This window comes from Zea mays, chromosome 7 (genome assembly GCF_902167145.1).
Source record: "Zea mays cultivar B73 chromosome 7, Zm-B73-REFERENCE-NAM-5.0, whole genome shotgun sequence".
In the NCBI taxonomy this organism is placed as follows: Eukaryota; Viridiplantae; Streptophyta; class Magnoliopsida; order Poales; family Poaceae; genus Zea; species Zea mays.
In genome coordinates this window covers 153548085-153574054 of record NC_050102.1, presented here as the reverse complement: position 1 = coordinate 153574054, position 25970 = coordinate 153548085, and the positions used below count along the sequence as shown (strand labels likewise).

The window sequence follows — 25970 nt, the reverse complement described above, 5'->3', positions numbered from 1 at the left end:
ATAACTTTTTAAAAGGCCGTGTGTCCTCTTCTGATGATCCGCTGCAGCTTTGAAAACTGACGCAGCGCTGTTGACCCCCAACCCCAACGGTTCCAGGGTTCAGAGGAGCACTGTATCTCTGTCAGGAATTGGACATGTTTGGCGGCACTAGAGCTAGAGCTGGAGCTCCGCAAACCTCGGTTCGCAGCGGACAAAAAGTTCGTGCAGAAACGGCAGGATAACTGAAACTCATTTCACCTCGCTCGTTCGTTGGCTCACAATCATGTGATGCACCTGTAGACTAGAATGACTTGAGTCAGAGCTCCACGAACGAACGAACGCCAACACCGCAATCTCGTGAACTCACAAACCAACAGGACCAGCGTCCTCTGGTATCACAGACGCTGCCGATGCCGTGAGCGTGTGATGGTGCCTGCATGGCGCCCTCTCTGTTTCGTGGGACGGGAGCTGGGAGCACGCGCACGGACGTCGGACAAAGGGCGCCGCTGCGCCCACTTCCGGCGCCCCGGCGGCCAGGGGACAGATGGGATCGCCGTCTCTTTGCTACTGGGCGGCAGCAGGCTTTCACCGCCGAGGAACGCAGACACGAACCACTGCCGCTGCCGAGTGCCCGGCCACTCCGCACTTGGGCACTCCGCACTCCGACAGACCACGCACCAGCAGCAGGGAGGGCAAGCACGCAGTTTTTTTACCACCCTGCTCCGGCGTGGTGGACGGATCCGGGATGGCCGAACGGCCGCCAGATCCTCCGCGCGGTCGAAACGAGGCCCTGCAGCGTGCTGAATACCACCGCGCCGCGCGCGTCACCTGGACTGAACGTCTGAACCTGAACTGAATGCTCAGTTTCAGTCTTTCTTTCAGACTTTGTACAGTAGACCTTGTTTCGGTCTACATTCTTCAGTGGTCGTCACTTCCCGCCAGTGACGCATTCGTTTGATTCAGGGGATTAGCTCCTCTCGCGTGTTTGTTCGTTCGTATATACCGCAAATTAAACACAAGAAACGCTGCCACTGCCAGTTTGACAGCACCAAAACCAGCTGAGTTCATCTGAGCTTCTCGAGTGCGTATTTCACAGTTCGCCGACGGTGAGAAACTTCCGGCGATCTCCAACACAGCGGAGACGCTCACGCCGAGCCGGCGGCAAGCTGGAACCGTCTGCATGTAATGTTAAGCTACGATTCCACCGCGCACAGAGAATCCCCGCAAGATGCTCAGTGCAGGCGAGTGAGCCAGCGCCCACGCTTGTTCTGTCTTCTCCCCACCCCCACCTGCTCACTGTGCACACACCACTAGGCACTAGGCTCACGCTGTCATCTCCAACGACACCTTTTACGCGCGATCCGAGCCGTGCAGGGAGCGGTGGACGGTATGGATTCCTCGTCAAGCTCAGCTTTGACCGCGCGGCAATGGAGAGAGAGACCACAGACCATGACCACCATGCCCACCGCCCAGCTCGCTGCTGCACACTGCCCCACTCTCCTCTACCTCCGCGCCAATGCGCCTCCCCAACATTTAAACGGCCAAACCAGCCCAAACCCCAACCCCAACCCCACAGCAGTAACAGGGGCACACTAGCTAAGCTAAACCTCGCCACGGCACAGCAATGGCGCCGCTCCCCGCTTCCCTCATGCCCTGCCTCTGGCTCTTCCTCTGCCTCCTCGCCGCGCCGTGCCCCGCGGCGCGGGCGGCGCGGTTCGCGTGCAACGCCACGGCGCCGCGAGCGTCCACGTGCCAGGCGCTCGTCTCCTACGCGCCGCCCAACGGGACGGCCACGCCCACGCTCGCCGCCGTGCGCGCGCTCTTCCAGCTCCGCTCCCACCGCGCGCTGCTGGCCGCCAACGGCCTCCCGCTCTCCACGCCGCCCACGGCGCCCGCTCCCGTGCCGCTGCGGGTCCGCCTGCCCTGCCTCTGCTCGGGGGGCGCCGGGGCCACGTTCCAGCGGCCCACGTACCGGGTCCGCGCCGGGGACACGCTCGACGCCGTCGCGCGGGGCGTCTTCGCGGGCCTCGTCACCTACCAGGACATCGCCGCCGCCAACAACGTCTCCGACCCCAACAGGGTCGCCGTCGGCCAGCAGCTCTGGATCCCCGTGCCCTGCAGCTGCGACCTCGTGGGCGGCCAACCCGTCGTGCACTTCACCTACGTCGTGCCGGCCGGGGGCTCCGTGTCCAGCATCGCGGAGGAGTTCGGCACCACGGAGGAGACGATTCTCACGCTGAACAAGATGCCCGACGCCAAGTCCCTTCTCGCCGGCCAGGTTCTTGACGTGCCACTCCGAGGTACGCCTTTAATTTTGCTCCTAGCAGCTGGTCTATTCGACTTGTTTGGGTATATTCCTTGAGCTTAAAAGAAAGTAGATCCGCTTTCAATGATTTTGAGCTATACTATGTTACTGTTGCTTCTTACACATGGACCCTGAAAAGTTCTGAACCTCTTTGCATTTGCATCTTTATTGCTGGTAAAAGCTGTGATTAAACATAGACATGCTTTGCCATTAGGCAAATGCAAAGTGTCTATCTCTTTTTGCTCCTCCATTGTACGCCTAAAGAGTTCCCTTCAGTTTGTATGCCTCAAAAGCTTGTGCTTTTGAATAGGCAAAAAGGATGATTAAAAAATGGCACTGCTAGTTGTTTCAGCATTTCTGCTCTCCGCTCCGAACTTCTGCTAGTAGTTTGGAAGTAGCTGAGCATGTCTTGAACATTAGCTTGTAAACCGAGGTTTTTTGTTCTTGATGACATACGTGTAGGTTACTATTTGTGTAAATGAATTAGTATCTCCAACAGAAGTACGCGAGTTATTTATGCTTCAACAAAATATTTTTTATAGCCATAGTTCAGGATAAGGTAATTGATATGATGTCTTTCCAAACATAGCATTTGGATCTGAGGTTCTGGGCATTGACATTTGCCATATCTCATAGGCTATATTCCAAGATGATGTTAAACCCTTGCCTTCGGAATGAAGTTTGGACCAAATGAAATTACAATACCAGTAGATGAAAATAGATTATGGTAGCAGAAAAATTACAGTGAAGTTTGTTACATGTCAGTCGCCTTGTTTGTTTTCCATTGTCTTTGTCTTGCTGTTGCTAGTGGTATTGTTGTGTGGTTAAATTGCACTTCAGCCTTACATCCTGTTTGTTTATCTTTCTAAATGAACTGAATTAACATCAAGTTCAAGCTAGCCTGTAATGAGCATTCAAAAGTGTAATGCCTCATCATGTACATACGATAGCATACTCATTCAGTCGTAGACATTTAAGCCGTTTACTGGAGTTTCATTCCGGAGCTAATGGTCTACATATGCAGCTTGTAGTTCTGCCATTAGCAGCACAGCCATTGACCGCAACCTTCTCGTTCCAAATGGAAGCTACATCCTCACCGCCAACAACTGCGTCAAGTGTGGCTGCAGCTCTAGCACCTGGCAGTGAGTGCTCTCGCTCTATGGAAACTCATAAATTCTGAATCAGCCTTTGCAATCCAATTCTAGCCTCATAGTGCTCCATGGGCTTCAGGTTGGACTGCCAGTCAACACAGGGACTGAGCTCGTCGTTCTGCCCTGCCGCCAAGTGCGGAGACATGTTCCTCGGCAACACATCCTCCTCCACCTCATCCTGCGAGAGCACAGCATGCTCCTACGCCGGGTACACCAACAGCACATCGTTCGCCATCCTCGCCAATGTGACCACCACCAACGTGTGTAACGGTGAGTGAGTAGGACACCGCTTGTGTTTGCAAGATCCAATAGCCATCATGTTCTGTGCCTTTGGCAATTGGCGGCAGTGCTCTTGTCTAAGTTGTTGCCGTTGGCCCTTTGTTGTTTTTGTCACTGGCAGCTGGGATGACTCCGACGGCGCAGCCGGCTCACTCTTCGGCGCTTCGGTTGGAGCCGGTGTGGCTGAGATGGACGGAGCTGGTTGCCTTGTCTCTCTTCACGCTGTCTTTCTTCGTCTAGGCTATCTGCGGCAAAAGACTGAACGTTGTCGCCAAGCGTCTGTCGTTAGAATCTGGCCCTCTGATTCCTAGTTTGATGTTGTGAGTAATATCTGCAGTGTTTGCGCGACTTTGATCTGTAACTGGTTGGATTTGTAAGGGCAAACTCTAGGGTAACACTTCTGTGTTAGACGGTAGATCAGGAAACATTTGTACTTCGTCAAACTTTTGCAAAGATAATTTCTTCTGTTATCACCATAGCCTTTTTCGTGTTCTAGAATCTGGAGTATTGTTTGGCTCTAGCATTCCAACGTATGGATTCAACATCATTGCCTGTAATTTCAGCTCCAACGTCTTGAAAGAACATACTGTATGTAGATATAGAACACATATCAGGGGCTAAAGTTAACCTTATTGATCAAGGGCTAATGTGTGGGGTAAGAGCAACTCCAAAATAACGTGTTGTAAATCAACCCCAAAACAGACATTAGTAAAGAATAGTAATCTCTCCCTCAAATTTCCGCGCCCCTCATCCAGGAAGCATTACATTTAATAACATAAAAGCACATAGAAGCATATAACTGAATAAAACGTAAAGAATAAACATGAAGCAAATTATCATTAATCTCTCGTAGCAGTTGAAAGTAATACAATTAGTCATCCTATCATTCTTCGTGATGGTTCAAACCGCCATCTTAATATCCTTATCAACACTAAAACAATCTATATCGTCAATTGATGTGAATATCGGCCAAACGACAATATAGCTGGCTTTGTCAGATAGCACTTTCAACTATGTGATTTAAAAACGAAGTCCCAGTTTACCCCTCCACTTAACACCGTTATCTATTTCTGGCTTTGCCAAGTTTTAGATGTGGCAAGTCTTTTGAAAGTGCTCATATTAGCTTGCATGTATCGTAATGGTAAGTACAAGAACTTATTTTGTACGGCTTTACTTTATTAGTGAAGCTATTTTTCCAGTATTTTTGTCCAACGATGCAGTGTGACCTCAGCGAACGGGATTTTGGTTTCAGGCGCGAGCGCGAGAGGCTCAAGACGCACTGCACGATGGACGTCGTTCAGAGTCATGAAGTTCAGAATAACGGCATGTGAGAAGTGGCTCAACGCGGAACAAACCCGAAGATGTTGAGCAGCATTTTTCACAACGCAGCTCGTTTCGTTTGGAGATCAGCCGGGCGTGACCGCAGTAGCAGCGCTAGCGCACCGTGCTGCTCTCCGCCGATGGATCCGTCCGAGTACACTGCCGCCTACCTAAATTTCATTCGCCTGAGACGCACACGGCACGAGCGGCGCGTAATCCAACCATGGCCAGGCTCAGCTCCGGGCCTCCGGCTGGACTCACTGGAAGCATGAACTGAAACCAAGACCCTAGAAAAACAAAAAAGAGCAGACGCCGCGGGCCTCCGGCTGGACTCACTGGAAGCATGAACTGAAACCAAGACCCTAGAAAAACAAAAAAGAGTCCGCGTGGCGTGCCGCCTCCCCACCCCGCCCCCACTTGGCCACTTTTGCTCCGGCCTCACTGGTGCCGTGCTATGGGCGCGCCGCGCGCGCAAGTTCAGGTCGAGGCAGACAGCCCAGCGCGTGCGCCGCGCACAGCCAAAACCCCGGGGCGCGGGCGGAGCCCCCACCCAAAACCCGCCGCCTCTCCGCCTCCACCTTCGCGTGCTCTCTCCGTCCTGACATCGTAGCGTAGGAGCAAAAAAAAAAAAAAAAAAAAAAAAAAAAAACGGCAAACGACGCGCGCGCCGCCTCTTCGTAACACCACTCTGCCGCCCCCTCGCTCGTTCGATCGCCCTGTGAGCTTATCCGACGCCGTGGTCACTTGAGCCCCGATGGAGTTTGCCGCCGGCGCTGCGGTGGCCCCGCGCCCGATGCCCGCCGGGCCCGGCCGAAACCGCCGGGTGGGCGGTGGAGCGATCGGCATCGGTTGGGCCCGCCGCGCGACCGCGCCGGGGCTCTCGCTGGCTCCCGCCGTCGCGAGACGGGCGGCCTCCGCGTCGGGAGGAGGCCACGGGCGCGTCGTCGTTCGCTCAACCGGCGGCGGCTGTCTGTGGTTCCGCGGCGAGGGCGCCGACGGTGATCGATCATCCCTGGCGCGCGCGTCTCCGTCGGATGGCGCGGCTCCTGCGCGGTGAGTCCTTGACCATGTCGATTCTACAGCAGGACTGTTAATTTGTGTTTCGCCTCTAGCGCGGTGAATATTGGAGTGACCCTCTTGCTTTTTTTTTGGCGCGTGTTGATCGCGTGCTCAGCAGTTCAGTTCGGGAACAGACTATAGGAATTAAGAAGGAGCTCTTCAATCTGGCCGTTCCAGCCATAGTTGGGCAAGCGATCGACCCCGTGGCGCAGTTACTGGAAACCGCATATGTTGGCCGCTTAGGTATATTTCCCTTTTCACTGTTCGGCATCAGTTGGACAAGTGTATTGATTCTCTTCAGTTGTGTCATTCATTCACTTCATAATACGTTGCTTCAATTTAGTGGTTGACAATTTGGGTCATGTGGATACCATTGTTTTCAGATCGTCCGACTAATCGCTATTAGTCGCGATTAGTCGGGCTGATCGGTACTCAGTGCTCGATAAGGGGGTTCGATTCGATCAGGTGATTTGATCGTCCATATCGTCCGACTAGTCGGCGATATGTAGCGATTAGTCGTCTGGTTAGCGATCAGTCACGTTAATTACTCAGGTTCAGAGTTTCAAACTTTAGTTAAGACTTCAGACTTCAGTTGTATGATCTCATATAGGTGTTGCCTTCTTGGTCATGGTCTAGTAAGCTGTAGAATTGCAGTTTTATATAGAATTGTTGCTGGAGATGTACTGCTGTTTTGGACTATTCAAGTATTCATACAACTGTTTTGGACTATTTAAGTATTTATACTGCTGTTTTGGACTATTTATACTGCTGCCTTGTCTATACTTGTGCTTTTCATGAGCAAGTATCTATACTATATAAGTATATGTCGGTACCCTGGAACAGGGGTACCCCTTACTACAGTATGAAGACGCGGTACCCGCGCCGCTATCTCTAGTCGCGTGGTAAACAACACCCGACCCCACCACGTGGACGGCTCCGGGGCCGCCACGTGGACAGAGAAGATGATATACTCCAAGGTATCAACAGTGGGTCCGGACCCCATGGGAAAGTGTCGGACCCCTGTATATACAGACCGGACCTCCGGGTAAGGTCCAGGACCTCCACGGGCGCGAACCGGACCCCTAGGACGGGTTACGGACCCCTCTGTGTGGGGTCCGGGCCACTCACAGCAGGGTCCCGGGATTCTGGGACAAATAATAGCCAGGCCTTAATCAAGGCCAGACGGGTGTCCAGAGCCGACACGTGTTCGGACCATACCGTGTACGCTTCTGCTCCCCGCTCAGGCGGAGACCCGATGCTGCCATGTGGCCTACTACCCGTGACGTAAGCCAGCGGGTGGAGCCTGACGTAAGGCCTCTGGGCCGCGCGACCTCTGCATTTATTGCGGATAAGGCGCGCCGCCTGTCCATTCCACTGGCAGGTGATGTGCCGCCTCGACATTTAATGAGCAATGTCCATTCCACTGGCAGACGATGTGACGCCTCAACATTTAATGAGCCCTGTCCACTTCGCTGACGAGCGGCGACCAGACCATCCCGCAAGCGGCCTGCCTGTCCATTCCATTGGCAACTAGTATGCCCATGCTGCCGCGTGTACTACACTCATCATGACTACACTCATCATGAGGAAGCAGCCGCGACATATCAATACTGTATGAACTACGGACATTATGGCGCTCGGAGATCGCCCATGCGTTACAGGCATTAGTTACTTCCTTCCATTTTGCCCCTGGGCCCACATGTCGGGGCTCAGTATCCTTGTATGTGCCTCCCTTGAGCTATAAAAGGGAAGGCACACAACGTTACAAGACACACTCACTTAGACTCTCGGACTCACAAGTTCATACAAGCTCTTAAGCTAACAGATTCAATACTACACACAGTGGAGTAGGGTATTACGCTCCGGCGGCCTGAACCACTCTAAACCCTTGTGTGTTCTTGTGTTCATCCCGAATCCACCTAGCAGGCAAAACGCTTAGGCCCCTCCTCATCTTAGGATTTAGGACGGATGCGTTCCGCCACCGTGCCGGAGAATTTCCTCTCCGACAGTATATATCTATATATAGTGCTATGTATGTCCTGGAAATACATAGGACGACTAGGGGACGATTAGGGTCGATCAGGGGCGACTAATCGCCCTGATCGTCGCCTAATCGCCTGATCGCCCAGTGGCATCGATCAGACGATCAGGCGATCTGAAAACAATGGTGGATACTAGTGCAACATTTCCTATTCATAGATCTGCGCCTGCCCTCGTGTGGGGCTAATCGTTTTCATTTACCATCTCATGGAAAACCCTTTTCGTTCCGCTTAGCCCTATCGGGTATTTTAGAATTGGGGGAAGTTGTAGGTATTATTGCGGGTCAATCAATTGGGGAGCCGGGGACTCAATTAACATTAATAACTTTTCATACTGGTGGAGTATTCACAGGGGGTACTGCCGACCTTATACGATCCCCCTCGAATGGAAAAATCCAATTCAATGAAGATTTGGTTCACCCCACACGTACCTGGCATGGCAGTCCCAAATTAGTATTCGCTTTGGCACTTAGTTTTTATGTCTATATTCAAATAGATAATGATGAATCTAGACACATATACAAAAACATACATCTATTATTGTATGAATTCATTAAATGTCTATAACGAATTTTAAAATGGGACAGAGGGAGTATATGATGAAGCCGTATTTACCATTTTCATTTTTCTACTTTTGTTGTGGTTTGTCTGAAGTCTGACACTATGACCTCTATAAATCTGGCAGGTCCTGTGGAGCTGGCTTCAGCAGCCGTCGGTATGTCAGTATTCAACATTATATCAAAGCTCTTCAACATACCCCTCCTAAGTATCACAACATCATTTGTGGCTGAAGATGTGTCAAAACATGACTCTTCACAGTATGCTTCGGGTACATATGGTTACTGACTCTTATGTACTTAAGAAACACACCCATCATTTTAGAATCCCCGAGCTAAATTTCTGTGCTGATATACACAAGGAAATATATCTGGCAAGGTTGGAGAAAGGAAGAGGCTTCCTTCAATTTCTTCTGCTTTACTCTTGGCAGCTGCAATTGGTGTCATTGAAGCCTTGGCTTTGATTTTGGGGTCTGGAATACTCCTCAACATTATGGGTGTCTCACATGTATGTTCATATCTCATATCTTTGTATTAATGCTAGTATGCTACAAAAAGGGCCTTCAGAAGAAGGAAAATTAAGTTTGACACCCTTTGTGCTTGTGCTAGATGCATTTACTAGTTAACACTTATCAGGAAACATTTTTATAGTAAAAGAATATAAGTATAAAATCCCTATGTTCAGGAATGATTTTTTTTCTCAAACATGCATGATAACTGTATGCCATTGCATTAAGGAGAGGGATGCTTGTTACAAGCTGTTAGATTTTAGCGATTACATTCATGCTTGTGCTTAAAATAAAAACAACCACTGTCACTGCCTATGAATATCTAGCCTCTACTCTCCAGGGATGTGGACGTCAAACCTTTGATACCAGCTGTGCAACGCTAAAATGATTAATAACGGGATTTGTTTCAGATTTTATTATTGATTTTAATAACTTTTCAACCTAATGACATGCAGGAACCAGAAATAATTGTCTTTAACACCTCTGTTATCACTCATTTCCCTGTGGCTGCAAAAACCACACTTCATGTCAGTATAGCCTTGATGCAGCTTTTGTTTTCTTTGGCAGGCATCAGCTATGCACAATCCAGCAAGGCTATTTCTTTCTGTAAGAGCACTTGGTGCTCCTGCTGTTGTTGTTTCATTGGCTATCCAAGGTGTGTTTCGTGGACTCAAAGATACAAAAACACCTCTACTTTATAGTGGTAAGTCATGACACCTCGTAAATTCAGCGCTGCATCTTCTAGGTTGGTTTTCATAGATGGAAACGATGTCCTGAATCATAAGCGATACATTGCATTTTCGAGAGTCACATACATTCTATGCTTTTCTTGATTCAGAAATGGCCTGAGTTGTTTCAATGAAAGCTTACACAATCTCAAAATTCTGTGGAATGCTGACAGAATGCTGTTTATCTTCTTGCCCTTTTATTTATAGTGGAATGTGTGTAGTTGCTGAATCTGAAATTCGTCTTCAGGTTTGGGTAACATCTCAGCTGTGGTTCTGCTTCCTTTTTTCGTGTATTCCTTGAACCTTGGATTGACTGGAGCTGCACTTGCAACTATTGCTTCACAGTATGTCTGGTATTGCATTCAATTGACATTCACACAATCACATGAACTAGATTTCATAGTATGCCCGACTTATCATTTATAATACTCTTAATAATGCTCTTAACTTGAATTATTCAGATATATTGGTATGTTTCTGCTTCTTTGGTCTTTAAGCAAGAGAGCAGTTCTATTACCACCAAAAATGAAAGACCTAGAGTTTGTTGGGTACATAAAATCCGGTGAGTTGTAAATTATGGCTTGCACTACGTTACCCAAGTTATTTCTTTCACTCACATATATACCACAGTTCTTGAGCATCTTGTTCATTGGTACTTACTACTTATATGTGCAGAGTAATTAACGACTTCTTAAGCTCATTCATACATTCACTACAATGCCTTCAAACTTGTGAATATTTATTTGCAGCTCTAGTGTTGTGGGCTACCTGAATAGCTTACTCTAATATAGTTTCCCCTTGAATACAATCGTGAGCTCTTCTCAAACTTCTGTAGGTGGCATGCTGTTAGGGAGAACCCTTTCAGTTCTGATAACAATGACTCTCGGGACTGCAATGGCTGCTCGGCAAGGCACAGTAGCGATGGCCGCTCATCAAATATGTCTGCAAGTTTGGCTGGCTGTATCATTACTTTCGGATGCATTGGCTGTTTCTGCCCAGGTGCATCTCTTATTATTTATACATTTTGTTAACACTGCCTGTTTCTAAAAATATCACAATTCTTTCTCAATTTACTATGCTTTCCCCGAACTTGAGCAATCTATCTTTCCCAATGGAAACTACAACCTGATATATGGAATTAGAAGTTCTGCACTAAAAATGCAAGTGTTTAGGCATGTATGTAGTGGTTCAGACTTAAAAGTACCACAAAGCTTTTTTGTTGAGATCAACGTTGTGGGGATCAACAGATCCCCACAAAAGGCTGTTTTTATATTGGTCTTTTATGTAAAGGTTGTGATGGCCAAATTGCCTCCTTGCCTGCTCATTGGTTCCTGAGCTTGTGTTCGATATACATACCTCTTGAACAGGAACTGAGTGCTCTGTTTTTTTTTTGTTGCATACTTGATTTCAGGCACTGATTGCAAGTTCATTTGCCAAACTTGACTACGAAAAAGTGGAGGAGGTCACATTCTATGTATTAAAGGTTGCAGCCTTAACTAAGTTATTTTACTGCTAATTCGTATATGAGACTATAGTATAAATAACATTCAGCATGTAGCATGTCATGAAGCAGCTTCCAAACGTGTTTTATTTGCCAGGCAGGAGTGTTCGTTGGTATCGCTTTAGCACTTCTTCTGTTTGTCTCTTTTGGTAGACTTGCAGAAATATTCTCCAAAGACCCCATGGTTATACAAATTGTGAGGAGTGGTGTTTTGGTATGTACCTTTTTTTATGATACTATCTTGTCCCTGTCAACACTATCTTTGCTCATTGCTAACTTTTTTGTGTGTTTTTGAAGTTCGTTAGTGCTAGCCAGCCTATCAATGCCCTCGCTTTTATCTTTGACGGACTCCATTTTGGTGTCTCAGACTTCTCGTACTCAGCTTCCTCCATGGTATGCACATAAAGTAACTTATATGCTATTCTGATCATGCAACTACTACTGCATTTTCTGTTTGCAGCGTTTCCTTTCCTTTCTGCAGTGATTTATTAATATCCCTTGAATCCTCAGATGGTAGTTGGAGCAATATCCTCTTTGTTTTTGCTGTGTGCTCCACGATTTTTCGGGCTTCTTGGTGTTTGGGCTGGCCTGGCTCTTTTCATGAGTTTGCGCATGACTGCTGGATTTATGAGGTAACATTTGTCTCATTGACTTTTTGATACATGTTTTGGATGTCGTCAGTAGAAGATACTCTCTTAACCAAGTTTTTTTTCTATTTGAAAAGTATGATTGTCTCTTCTGTACCACTCTATAAAGGAAGGAAAATAGCAGAATTTAATTCTCTCTTTGTTGAAAATGCAATATTTTCCATGTACAGAAGGTCCCCCATGAACCGTTTAAAGTTTAAACAGCTACAGAGATGAATTTCAGATCATCCTAAGAATACTATTTTTCGTAGATTGACCATCTTCTGTGCGTCCTGCATTGATGCAATGTAGATATTGGGCCCAGTTGATTATAACCAGTGATCAAAATACCAGATGCATATATGCATTGCTACAAAATTTGCATTATTCAATTGTGACACGTGTCCTCCTTAATTTACAGATTGGGATGGAGAGCAGGGCCTTGGTGGTTTTTGCACAGAAAAGAACCCAAATACAGGTTAGTGAAACATGCAGCGTTTTTTTAATGTCTACCATTGATTCATGTAACTAACGATAGTCAATTTCTCGTAATACTTGCATGTTGGGGGCCTACCAGAGATGGCCGCATGGTTGCTGACATATAAAGTTGCTCAACTGTTGTATGCAGGCTGCAATGAACAAAATGTGGATCTATGGAGCCGAATAACCAAATGGCGAGATTAGGATGGAGGATACAAGTTATGAAGGCACACTACAATGGCGAAACATACTTTCATGTTGACTCCCGTGTATGTTTTAACCAGTTCGGTTATTCTAATTCCATGTGTGGTTTGGAATGTATTTTGACTTGTTATGGATTTCAACCAACTTAGGTTTTGTTCGGTTAATCCCGTTACCTATGGATTGGATGAGATTGGAAAAAAATAAGAAGTTTGACTTACTTGGGATTTAAACTCATCCAATCCCACTTAATCCACATGGATTGAGAGCTAACCGAACAAACTCTCAATATCAGTCAATCCACATAGATTAACGGTGAAACGAACAAGCCCTTAAGGCTTGTTCGGTTAGCTCTCAATCCATGTGGATTGAGTGGGATTAGATGAGTTTGAATCCCAAACAAGTCAAACTTCTTAATTTTCTCCAATCCCATCCAATCCAAATGTATTGAGAATAACCGAACAAGCCCTTAGCCCTTAGGTGGTTTTAGAACTTGGAATTTGAGAGTAAAGCTACATTGGACAAATTTTCGCTTGTATGTGTCACATAGGCGATGATTGTTCAGTATCTCTATCCTCTCTGTCAAACTCTAGATTGAATATTGCAGATTTATTTAGACATATCTGATGGGTTCAAACTTTACGGTTCAAACACTCATACACCAGATTGATTTTAGTTGCAGTTTTTACATAACGAATGATAGTTCATTATCTCTCCTGCCTCAAGTTATTACTGTTTGCGGAACATCATATGTGTCGTTTGGTTTACGAAATGTAACGTAAATGATAATAATAATAATAATTTACACTCGAATATCAACGGTAATAAGTTAATAAGTTTGAATAAGCCAATATCACTTCCTAGTGTGGTATCTGATTACATTAGACTTAAATAAACATGATTTACTGTTATCAGTTACTAATCACATTACAAATATGTAAACCAAACAATATCATAGCATATTGTTTCCTCAGTCATAGTGGTAATGAATATATATATATATATATATATATATATATATATATATATATATATATATATATATAGTTTATATATAAAGAGCCCTGGGCTTCCAATAATAGAGGAAGCCCAGGCTAGTCAACATGGGCATTTTGGTTGAACCACACCGAGTCAACAGGTCATAGTCACGGCGCCGTTACCCCCGTCAGCCAGTCACCCCTCCCACGTTTCCTGTTTCTAAAACCGTACTCGCGCATTCAACGGAGATAAACCAGCGCCATTTGAAGAAAACCCCAGCCGCGCAGATTTTCCTTTCGTCGGAGGCGACTTCCCAGGCGATTTCCGCGCCTCCAAACCAGCGCAGCGCCAATCCACCGCCGCTCCAATCCAGCGCCATTCCATTCCTCCTTACATCCTTCAATCTCCCAGCATTGGAGCCCGATTCAAGAAGTTCCAGGTAATCCAACATTGAAATACCCCGAGTTTGCCGTCGATTTTTTGAGCCCTATCGGTCGATTGAAGTGGATTTGATTTGATGGTAACCCTTATTCTCCAGCTAAATGTGTGATTTGTATCCGCTTAGACACCACTATAATCGGGTCATTGCATCGCGCATTGCATCTCTTTTTTGTTTAGGAGCCCCGATATTAGGGCATATGTATTTATTCTGTATTCCTACTATCGCCCGACATTCATAGATTTAGACAAAGGCTGTGGATTAGGTATTTACTGATGAGTTAGCAGAGAGTACTTTTATACAACCCAAGTAACCCATATATGCTTTTTGTATGTAATATATATGCATATCTTCAGTACTGTTTATGCACATTCATCTGAGTCATTTGTTTACACATTTGTTTTATTATATATACATATAGTCAGTACTCTTTATGCACATTTACTTTAATGATTTGTTTTCACATATATTTTATTATCAAATATGCTTTTTTGTATTTGATATATATGCATATCCTCAGTACTGTTTATGCACATTCACTTGAGTCATTTGTTTACACATTTGTTTTATTATACATGCATATAGTCAGTATTCTTTATGCACATTTACTCTAATGATTTGTTTTCACATCGATTTAGTTATCTAATATGCTTATTGTATATCATTTATATGCATATCCTCATTACTTTTTATGCCCATTCAATTAAATCATTTGTGTACACATCTGTTTTATTATATATAAAATATACCCATTGGATTTGATATATATGCATATTGGCAGTAATGTGTATGCTCATTCATACACAAGTTTGTGAACATATATTAAGCATATTTGAATTGTTCTATTTACTTGCATAATTAGTTTACACTCCTGTTCATTATATATAAATACATACAGATACTGTTATTTAAGCAAATGTTATTTAAATATTCATGTTATTTGAGCTAAATGTTTTTATTACTATGAACCAGTTATTAAAATATGTTGTATAGTTAGTTGATACAAAAAGGCTCTTATTTTATCCTGATTCATTTACAATTATATGAAATATTAAATCAATCTTTATGCTTGCATATAACTATTGTTCATTAAATGCTATCGCATAAATGTAAAAGGTAGTTTAAGTTATGTAATTCCACTTAGCATTATATAGTATGCATTTCAGATAGTTATAGTAAAAATTAGTTCTTTTTTTGGCATATATTCATGCATAAATCAATGTATTTAAAAACAACTTTTTTTTCCTGCAGATCTATTCAGTATTTAATCATGAAGTCTGTTGATCGCCCGCCCAGTAATCCAAAAAGATTAACCATTGAATCCAGTTAGGAGGTTTTTTCAATTGACATTTCCAGACGTACAAGATCCAGCAGCTCAGCTCACCAAGATGATATTCCCCAAAAACAGGAGCAGAATGAGCCACAGCCAGCCCCAATCCATCGTTTTCGCAGAAAGGCGTTAGCTTGTCGTTTAAAAAGAAAACCTCTTGCTCCATCCACACTGTCAGACGACGATTTCATGGATGCTCCATCGTTGAAGCGCTAATTCAGATCTGCCTCACCTTCTCCTTCAGAACAAATCAGTGCAAAGAAGTTAAAAGTACTTTCTCCTCAAGTTCCTTGCGTGAAAAGAAGTCCAAAGTCTAATATCATTACAAAAAAAACTCTCCTAAACAGAAGACTCCTAGAAAATCACAGGTAACATGTATATATTTATGTTTATTCATGTGTTAATTTTGGTGTCCAATCAAGTTTGTATTTTCCCCCACTTTAAATTTATGTATATTATTAACAACAAATATGGTGTTTACTTTTTTATATTGTTGTAGACTAGTTATTTACAAGCATGTAATAATTATCCCTTGTTTGTAAATATTGTATCATTAGTTCTAACTATATATATACTTTGTGTATTAATGTATATTCATTTATGCTTCCAGAAACTGAATATCCGCTGCATTCCCTATGATGTTATTGTATCATCTTGGATAATGAGCGATCGGCAGCGCGATGCTGTCGCTAGGTTGGGATTTTCAAGCATATTTGATTTGCGAACTGATGCCTTAGAGAGCCGATCACTCATCAGGTGGTTGATGGATAAATTGGATCCTCATGACATGACCATACGCCCAGGGGCTGGCAAGGAACTGAAAATAACAAAAGATACGGTTCATCTGATTTTGGGCTTGCCATGTGCTGGAGGAGGCAGTGAGTTTACTGATTGGTATGGCGAAGTGGATGCTGCTGCAAAACTGAGACGTGATCTCAATGTTGGTAAAGAAGAATTTGATGTTGTCAAGCTTCAAGACAAGATAGTGCTTGGCAACGATGACGAGCTATCAATTAGATATTTTTTTCTGATTCTATTCAATCGGCTTCTTTTTCCTTCTGCTTCTTGGGGCATTACAAACAATGAGGTACTCATGACTTCAAACATGACCCGAATGTCTGATATTGACTGGTGTCAACTAGTTTACACGGATTTGTGTGATGCTGCCGCACGTTGGCATAAAAGGAACAAAACAAACATCACAGCAACAATATATGGATGCTCACTCATTGTTCTGGTAAGTATTTTTTTTGTTTACTGTGCATATATATGATATGCAAATAGTTGTTATGTACTAATTTTATATATTTGTGCATTCATTTTTTCAGATTTACTACCTTGATCACCTACATCACCCTGCATCTCCTGTTAACAAATATGGTACTCCACGCATTAAGTTTTTGACAATGAGACCATAAAAGAGTTGGCTCGTGGTGACAGGCGCCCCCCGTAAAACTGGTGAACCATGCGGATATGCAGAGGTTAGACATAAACAACTTTTTGTCCTGTTATGCAGATGTTAAAATATTATTACTGCTAACTGTTCTATATTACTTTATACAGTTTCGTAGCCGTTCAGAAACGTGTTACGTCATTGCTCCAGAACGGCCTGCTTCTGTCGTTTTCAACATATATGTGCCACGTATCAATAATTTGATTGGCAACAAGTTGCAATGTTTGCCCTCCCAGCAGCGTCCAATGTTTCAATCATTGTTTGATGCTCATGACAAAGAGGTGGATAAATACTGTGATTCCCTACAGCTGAGCCATCAGATGATTGTTTCGAAGCAGATTGAACTCTCTGAAACATTTGGTGAAATGATCGATGAAGTTCTGAGAGCTGCAACGCAGCGCGATTCACAGCTAGAAGGTTTTAGTATTTATGTTTATTTTTTTAAACTAATCAAGTTCACGAATTATTTCCTGGAAAATAATATATATATTAATTTATACTCATACAAGCAGCAACATATTTTTTCAGTGTATTTCATTTTTGAAAACTGTATTTTATTTATGCATCCTTATAGTATACTGATGTAGTTTGCAAATGTGTATGTTTAACCATTTTTTTATAACGATACATTTATAATGCAGTTATATTTCAGTAACAACTACTATATTATTATATGTTCCAAATGTAGATAACCCCCCACTACCTCAATGCCTCCAACAAATGATCCAGTATCCACACCAACTGTTCCAACACCTGATAAACAACAACATGATCAGGAAAGCCATGTTCCTACTGATCATATCAAAGTATCAGATGATGTAAGTTTTCTCATACAAACTATATATACTATGCATATATTCTATTCTGCATACAAGTTATTGTTTACTCAAATCTCAGTTGTTTCCATTATAGATTGTCAGTGGGAACGTCTGCAAAAAAGCTGAAGTTATGGATGCCCCTATTTTTGACAAGACTCCAACATCTAATGTTTGACTTCCTTATATCACAATTATTATTATTTCATTTACAATGTATGCAAGTAACATTAATATATATGCATGCTTTATTTTTTTTAAATCCCCAGGCTCCCACAACAGACAAGCCTGCTGCTCCTAAGTTAACACCAGATATAAATAGTGTAAGTACTTACACCTTCATCATATTATGCTAATATTAATTATTCCCTATGTTTCATTACGTTTATATTAATAAATTTATTGGTTACAGGAAGGACAAAAATCTGTTACACATGATACTCCTGTATCTGGTGCACCTCTGTTCGATAAAACCCCACTGACAGATGTAAGACATGTTGTCATTTTCATATTTTTCCTATTTACACACTAAGACATACATATTTATGCAACTGTTTACTAACATTTATTCATATATTAGGCAACTACTGACCTGGTTGCAAAGGATAGTTCCTGTAAAGCTGCGGTCACTGAACATCCCCACGTGTCACGTGAAGACTGTGCTCGCAACCTGCTTAAGTTCATTTTGTCAGGAAAACTAGATCCGAGCATGTATGTATTAGTTATTCAAATTCCACTTAAGTATAATTAGAAGAATTGTAATCAAAGTTTTTTCCCAGGTCTATCATTAATTTTGGAGGATTTGGAGGGTCTGTCCTTGATGTTGTCCAGTCGTTTGGTCCCAACAAATGTCTTGAGAATACTTTCATGCAGGGATTTATCGACTGTATTCGTCAGGATGATGTATTATACAATCCAGATTCTGTAATCAACACTCTAATATTGAATGTCAACGTTGGGGTAATTGTTTTTCCACAACTTTGTATCTTATTGCAACACTTATTGTATAAATATATAATACTAATCAATTTATTTTCTTTCTCCAGACCGTTTTGAATATCGAGGAGTTTGAACAACACAGTTCAAATCCACAGCCCTTCACAACATCACTTCTTAAAGAACATCTTGAATCGACCCTACCTTCAGATGATGTTCTTAACCAGATTAAATTGGTGAGTTCTAATCAGTTTCATTTGTACAAATGTTAGAATGTACTTTTGGTCACTAGTTTTATGTTGTATTAGTTTTAATTTTTCATATGCATAGTATAAATCATTCATAATTTTACATATATATTTAACAGATCCTGGTTCCTATGCTACGCCGAAGCCACTGGACCCTTTATGCAATCAATTTTGAACGTCGTCGAATAGAAATCTTAGATTCAAATCCTTATGGTACATTGCTTGGAGGCACTACATGGAAACAAATCCATAATGATCAAATGGTGATAAATGGAACGAAGATACCTTGGTCCAGATTAATAATGAGAAGACTTAGCATTGCCTTACATGAAGCTCGACCTGAGTCAACTGTACCAAAGTTTGGCAACTACAAGATTGTGCTCCTTCCCAATTGTCCAACCATGACACCAGGGTCAAATGATTGTGGTTTTTTTGTCGCAAACTTCCTCCGCTACTACGATTTTGATGATGGCGACTTATCAGAATTTTATACTCCGGTATGTCACTAAATTAGTCTTCTAATCTTGCATAGATTACTCCTTCAGATTTTATTCTACCATTAATTTGATATTATGGCTATTTCAGGATGAACCATTGGACCAACGTGCCTTTGTTCTGCATTACCTTACCTTTCATCGCAACAACATGGTTGCCCCCCTTCCTGCAGAACTGCTGCCTTTCAAGTATTCTCCAAGGAGACGCCGCTGTTTGAAAGCCAAGACTTAGATAGCATAGCTGAACATGATTCCCTGTGGGATGCACAAAACTGTTTATGTTACTTGTTAAGTCACTTATGTCAGGCCTCTGATATTGTGTTTGATACTCTGTGTGCCACTTATGTTCAATGTGGCTAATGTCTATGCTACTTCGCATCAGTTTTTATCTGAAGTGTGTCAAACATAATTGTTACCAGAATGTCTATTTATGTTATCTGTTAACAAATTCTATGCTGTTTTCATCTGCAGTTTGTGAGTTGGTTAATCTTTTTGCTTCCAATGTTTGGCTTATTTGTATTATCATATTGTTTCAATATTCAAGTTTTATGCATAATATATACTTCCTTATTTTATATACACTAGGTTCATCTTTTATCCATTTTTCACGCTAATTATGCTAATTGTCAAGTGTTTATGCTATATCCTGTTTGTTATATTTGAAGTGTGAAACCGACGTATGCACTCCCATTTGATTAGTATTGTTAAGTGTATACAGTTTTATATAACATTAATGTCCAGACCTTCCGATTGCTAAACGTTCAATGCCAATTTGTTGTGCATATTTAGTTACATAATTTGTGTAATTGTCTATATTTACGCAACATTTTATAGTTTTATATCAACGAATTATATAACCCTGTCATGCAAACTATTTAATTTCCAACAAACTAAAGCATAAGTCATTGTGCTATTACAAGTTTTTACTAAATCGACCACTCTTTAGTCACACTTCAAATTATTCGCCCAAATCCATATGCTCATCGACTTCTTCATTTTCCACTTCTTCATCAATACGATGTTTTTTTGCAGTCGATATTTCATTCCACTGTGGAGCAGTTGTTTTATTGTTTAGTCTTGATCCGGCTGGCCGTCCTCTCTTTCGATTAGACAGTTTTGCTAGCCTTGCCCTGTTCTCTTCCACAGACAGACATGTTCTGCTGTTATGCCCATCTGCTATTCCACACAAATGACATCTCCTATTCTTCTTTTTCTCTCCTTTCGCACCTAGTCTCATAATCCTATCTTCTGAATTTTTGATTGTCCGACCCTTTGGTCTTGCACGATCCGGCATACTCAGATTTATAACATCCACATTAAAATTCAACCTCTGCATAATAATAGACGTTACTATTTAGTATACGCATATTTACATATATTTATACCAATCAGTAAAATCATTTATCAATGCTCACCTTTTTAGCTTCTGAGGATGCAGCAATATGTTCCATTTGTTCATGTGCTACGTGACACGGAGAACTTGTATCACCAACCTCATGTGAAATTCTCATGTTGTCCTCCTTTAAAGCCCAACCCAAATACATCAACATTTACATGCATCATAAATATATATTTTCATTTTAGACAAATAAACAATATTATTTTAATATGTACCTGGTTACCAGTTGTTATTATTGTTAACGCGTGTTCACATCCAGTCCTGGTGTTATGCGAATCCTACAAAATATTATTTGCTTATTACATTGATATTATATATTCATTATATACAATACTTCATGCAAGCTTATATATATATCTTTTACATACCTTATTATGACATGTAATTGTATTGTCATCTTCCATCTCATCGCCAGCATTATTTTTATTCAACTCTTCTTCCTGGTACAAAATAACATGTTACTATGCATAATTTATGTTACAAATAGTATAACACTAAAACATCTGCAATATTATTACCTTGTCTTCCTCATTATCACTAACATTTGTTGACTCATTACATCCAATATCTGGCTCCAATCGGCTTAGAACGACATCGAGTTCATCCAACACATACATTGCCTTATCGTACCCTGCTTTTGACATACACGCCTGACGAACTACTTTCATTGTTTTCGTTAACAACATTTTCTGTCTGTATGATTTAGTAACTCCATCCTTCCCCCTGAAGCTCTTATCAATTCTTTCAAACGGAACATCTTTTCTTGATGAGACAGTGTACCTTTGCAATATATACTTTGAAGGAATCTTTTGAACTTGTAGATGCATGAAGGCTCTTAAAATATGAACACACAATAGACCTGAAAACATGAAAACGAACCATTATTTCAAAAATATACATTAATTTGTACTACAATCATCAAATTCTATATTTTGCAAATTTTTATGCTAACCAACATAATACGTACAAACTTGTATGTTCCCACTGTTTGCACTCGCATGTATACTCCCCAGCTTCTATGTCTGCTGTTATCTTGAATTGATGTTGTCCCCACACAATTTTATTAGACCGTTTTGTATGCTGTACGATCCATTCATTATCACATCCGTCTGGGTCCTTTAATATTTTGTATGCAGTGGCGTATTTCATTGATTCCTCGAATCTATTCATAACAGCTCTGGTGTATGCTCTTGAGACTCTCACTTCGAACCTATATAATGTATCTGTTGTCCTTGGTGTCTATAACACATTATTATCATAATTAAACAAATTATTTACATAATTGTATGCAAACCGTTATTGCTAACAAGCACGACATACCTTGCTCACCAATGCCTCCTTTGATTCTTTCATTTTCCTGTTGTGCAACATTTTCATCATTTGTTTAGCGAACTCATGCAGTGGGGTGTTCGCATCTACATGTGATTGCTTCACTAATCTGTTCATGCTCTCACTTCGTTGTGTAGATACCATTACCCCACAGAAGTCATTTTTAAAAAATGCAGGTATCCATTCTTTTCTTATTTCATATAATTTGCGTAGGGTCATATCTTCATGAAGATTGAACTCCTCTAGCATCATTTCCCAGGCACATTCAAACTCATGAAGAGTTAATGGATGATGTATAATAGACTGGAATGTTGTTTTAAAATCCTTAACAACAAACCTGGCATATATCTCATTCAGGAATGGCATAAATCTGTTCTGTACATGCCATAAGCACAGTCTGTGAATTGTTTTTGGAAATACAGTTCTCAGAGCAATTGGCATTGCAGGATCTTGATCTGCAATTGTTCACAGATTATTCAGTTATTTTCACAATAAATTAATTCACTGTTTTGCATAACAAATTTATATATCACATACCTGTAAGCATAACTCTTGGACCCTCGCATCCCATACATGTTTTGAATGAATTGAAAGCCCATTCAAAAGTATGTACAGTTTCATCTCCCAACAAAACAAATCCAAACACTGTACACTGCAGATGGCTGTTAGCTCCAACAAACATGCCCAGTGGTTTATCATATATATTTGTCTTGTGTGTTGTATCAAATGTCACAGCATCACCATAATCTGCGTATCCCCCCTGCATACTTGCGTGTGACCAAAAAATACTAACTATTTTCCCATCATCGTCTAGCTGGAAATCACAAAAAATTGTGGATTCTGTTTCTTGCATTCTCTAAAGAAAGCCAAAAGTTTGACTACATCATTTGAGCAATTTTCTCTTCTCCTGGCTGCCCTCCTACATTTGTTTGCACAAAAAAATGTTACACACACATTTACTATAGTAATATTCCTGGCTATTGATATATACACATGTAACAAAAAAGTATTGCTTACATGTTTTTCAGATCTTGAGCAGTTACCGGTACGTTCTCCGGCCCATCATGCATTTCTGATATGAAATCAACTATGCAATGCTGCGGCACTCGGCTATCATGCATTGCATCCACAAAATTTATGAACTTAGCATCCCTAATTTTGTTGCAACGTAAATGTTGTTTCTCTGCTTCGTCAGTTATGAACTCATGGTTATGCTCCAAGTTTACCAGTTCAATTTTTGTAGCTACAACCATTTTGTTTTCATCATCATTTTTTTAATTTTATTCCAGCTTTGCATTGTGTACGTCCCGATGATCTATTCCTCATCCTAGGTGTATCATTAGATTTTGCTGCACTTTTACCTTCACGTGAACAATTTATCCACTTACTGAATGTCTTCTCTCTGTATTTCTTCAGTGGAAATCCAACTTCATATGCATACCTTTTATAGAATTTATATACATCATCAACATCCTTGAAAGTCATCCCTACCGTTGGCACTATAGTTGGATCAATGTTTTTTGCCTGCTATTTCATTGTCATTGTTGTTTGTACCATGGAATATGTTCACAACAATATAATCAATCAATAATCAAATACATCGATTGGACTTACATGTGAACGCATTATCTATGGCGTATCCATCTCCCTGGAGCTAATATTGGACATAGGAGGTCGAACCCTTTGTTCTCCTTCTTCCCCTATGCTCATCTCGGCGATCTCAGGACCCATTAGAGCAGGCGGTGGTGTCACCAGTGAGTTACCACCAACTCCTCCCTCTGTCTCTGGATCTAGACGAACGCCATCTCCTTCCATCGCCGGCGACCCTCCAGAGCCGGCCATCTCCAACTCCGATTAGTTATGCAGGCATAGTGGTTTTTTTTCCGAATGAAAGTAAATCTCGGATGCTATAAAAGTAACCGCATCCACGTTTACAGGGTCTCCCCATTATTTCCGAAACCGTCCCGATATTATGGCGACGTCTTTGTCAAACTAAAATTCATAATATAAAATTTACGCACAATGACACAACGTTTTACGCCAATCGGTATATAATGTTTATGCATCTATTATGCCGCTTCGGTTTTATGCCATATCTTTCAACATCTTATGCTTCATGTTTTTTTACCTTCCGCACATTACTTACCATGCAAGATCCATAATTTACGCGCCCACGTATCCCAGTAATCACGTTTGCATGTGGCATATATTCCCTTTAATTCCGCGCAATTCCCTTACCATTCAAACAACCGCGTCACGGCGCCGTCTGTCCTGCATGCCGCCTCTTAGCCCCACGTTAAAACACAGGCGCGCCTGTTCCATCGGCCAGACCTCGGGAACCGACCTGGGCTTCCTTTAATATCCGAAGCCCAGAGCTCCCGTTATACCTGCCCTATATATATATCATTTCCTCCTGCCTGGTTTGTATAGGCATGGAGGCATGGACCGTCAAAATATGCAATTGTCTTCTGCTAGGGAAGACATGCATAATCCGCAGGTTTATGTGGTTGTCTTCCTTTTAGGGTTGCATCCCATACATTTGACTAGAGGTTAGTGGTGCTTATGTAGGATCGTCAAAATACGCAATTGGCTTCTATTACTTCTACATTCGTTTGACTTTAATCTATACCTGCAGTTGCAGCAGTACAAACAATCAGTTTTAATTCGAAGCGAACAACCCTATACTTCCCGATCCTGTTGTACATATACGAGAATCGGAGCGAAAGCATTTTTAGCGCTACGGAAGAGATTCTTGTCATTCCTGTTGAGGGCCTTCGTATTTCGAAGGTCCTCAAAAACACGACTAACATGCTTTCCAAGTATAATACATTCACAGGGACCTTCGGCCTTGGAATGAAGCTGTACACGATATGAAAAACGTGGTCTGGGAGAAGGATGAACCAGTTCCGAAGCTGCGCGTGGAGAAACTTCGGCTTAGCGGTGGAAAATGAAACCGGCTTAAAGAGGAAAAGACTATCTAGTCCTCGATAGATTGTCCGTAAGTCAATAGTAAATATCAAGGTCATGAATGTAATTTTACACAGGCTGCGTCCTGTGCCTATAAATAGATGAACAGTGGCACCGTACTGTTTACGCTGACTTGTATTCACTCGCACGTCACTCTTGGGCTCATACCTTCTGTCAAACCGAAGGTACAAATGTAATTTACTGTTATTAATGTTTGTCCATGATAAGATAATGAGAATATAAATAATCTGTCGATTCAATATGATTGTTCATTTTATTCTCCATGTTTCATATGTTTCTACCTTCATTATCACGTACTGAGACGATGAAGGTATGTCTTTCAAAACCTTCGTCTGAAGATCATTATATACTAAGGGGATAATGTTTCGAAGGACGAATGTTTTTAATTATTAACATTTTGTATTACCTTATTTTTAACTCATATCATTTGAGAAAAAGTCCCCATCAATTCCCATCCCACGACAAGAGGAAAAGACTCACTCGCGCTCATACAACTTCTGATCTATATTCTTCTTTTTAGCCACTCGCAAAAGCGCACGTGTGTTGCACCGCGTTATTAGCTTTCAAGTTGTCTTTTGCTCGAGTGGTAGACGATGTGTGTGATGGTAAACCCAACGGACGGACGACAGGCCCGGTCCTTTCCCAGGTGTGGGCTTCCAAATGCAGGGAAATCCGTGGCTGAGTTACACGCGGGCTTCTGCTATGGGGAAAGGCCGGGACATTCACGGCAAACAAGGCCCAGCAAACTTCTTAATTCTCTGACCTGGATCGGACGGCGAGGGTGTCGCTTCTCCTGATCCAATGGCGCTACCGGACTCGCACGCCAC

At 42.2% G+C, this 25970-nt stretch overlaps 3 protein-coding genes across 4 annotated transcripts; all 3 read left to right on the top strand.

Moving 5' to 3' along the window:
- Window positions 1-1350: 1350 nt before the first annotated feature.
- Window positions 1351-4192, top strand: LOC100280377 (LysM domain-containing GPI-anchored protein 2). Its single transcript, XM_008654829.1, has 4 exons — window positions 1351-2279; window positions 3309-3426; window positions 3515-3705; window positions 3836-4192. Exons 1-4 carry the CDS (start codon window positions 1604-1606, stop codon window positions 3952-3954), a joined length of 1104 nt encoding a protein of 367 aa, XP_008653051.1. The 5' UTR covers window positions 1351-1603; the 3' UTR covers window positions 3955-4192.
- Window positions 4193-5534: 1342 nt separating this feature from the next.
- Window positions 5535-13376, top strand: LOC103633151 (protein DETOXIFICATION 45, chloroplastic). Of its 2 annotated transcripts, none has more exons than XM_020541205.3 (14): window positions 5535-6087; window positions 6212-6336; window positions 8818-8961; window positions 9052-9197; window positions 9766-9901; window positions 10174-10270; window positions 10388-10488; window positions 10762-10925; window positions 11338-11409; window positions 11525-11641; window positions 11725-11820; window positions 11938-12059; window positions 12475-12531; window positions 12682-13354. In XM_020541205.3, the coding sequence occupies exons 1-14, from the start codon at window positions 5789-5791 to the stop codon at window positions 12689-12691; spliced, it is 1686 nt and encodes a 561-aa protein (XP_020396794.1). In that variant the 5' UTR covers window positions 5535-5788; the 3' UTR covers window positions 12692-13354. The 2 variants fall into 2 exon arrangements, with proteins under 2 accessions (XP_020396794.1, XP_020396793.1); XM_020541204.3 differs by having other exon boundaries at window positions 5649-6087; window positions 6209-6336; window positions 12682-13376.
- Window positions 13377-15107: 1731 nt separating this feature from the next.
- Window positions 15108-19889, top strand: LOC103633150 (uncharacterized). The gene is made up of 13 exons (XM_020541203.3): window positions 15108-15849; window positions 16092-16718; window positions 16810-16962; window positions 17045-17351; window positions 17623-17752; window positions 17847-17921; window positions 18019-18072; window positions 18162-18236; window positions 18330-18460; window positions 18529-18709; window positions 18796-18921; window positions 19053-19430; window positions 19519-19889. Exons 5-13 carry the CDS (start codon window positions 17642-17644, stop codon window positions 19657-19659), a joined length of 1272 nt encoding a protein of 423 aa, XP_020396792.1. The 5' UTR covers window positions 15108-15849; window positions 16092-16718; window positions 16810-16962; window positions 17045-17351; window positions 17623-17641; the 3' UTR covers window positions 19660-19889.
- Window positions 19890-25970: the final 6081 nt, after the last annotated feature.